Raw genomic sequence first — 414 nt, 5'->3', positions numbered from 1 at the left:
GGGGGTAAGCCTCCAGGACTCCATGGGTTAACAGCATGAAGGCAGCACTGGTCTTCCCTGACCTTGACCAAGAAGGAACATAAATGAGTTTTTTGGCTGCCATCTCAGCTGCGCCATGCCGCGCCAGGCCATGCCGTGCCGTGCCGTGCCGTGTGTCCCTTTCCTTCTCGCGCTGGGAGGGCTCTCGCTGCGCTTTGGATCCCCCGCTCCGTGCACAGCGATGAAATCCCGTTTCCTTGCAGGGGTGTTCCAAGCTCCGTCTCTCGCCTCCTTCCAGAGCTGTTGATTTCCCCAACTGAGTCAGCGCCTGCAGCCAGATGTGGCAGAGGCCTGCGCAGGGCCTGACGGCGGGGGGCGCGGATCTGTACCCTCGCCCCCATCTCCAAATCTGGGGATCCCCACCGGGTGCTCATT

At 61.8% G+C, this 414-nt stretch overlaps 1 protein-coding gene across 1 annotated transcript in view; it reads left to right on the top strand.

The window, feature by feature from the left end:
- The first annotated feature begins 115 nt into the window (after positions 1-115).
- LOC104131395 (junction plakoglobin) overlaps positions 116-414 on the top strand; it is a 38059-nt gene continuing 37760 nt past the window's right edge. Inside the window, exon 1 of the mRNA XM_035900112.1 lies at positions 116-150. Coding sequence (XP_035756005.1) covers positions 116-150 — 35 coding nt within the window. The remainder of the gene's footprint in view (positions 151-414) is intronic.

Source organism: Egretta garzetta, unplaced genomic scaffold (genome assembly GCF_000687185.1).
Source record: "Egretta garzetta isolate BGI_Z169 unplaced genomic scaffold, ASM68718v1 scaffold728, whole genome shotgun sequence".
Classification (NCBI taxonomy): domain Eukaryota; kingdom Metazoa; phylum Chordata; class Aves; order Pelecaniformes; family Ardeidae; genus Egretta; species Egretta garzetta.
This window is presented reverse-complemented; position numbering and strand designations above follow the sequence as displayed.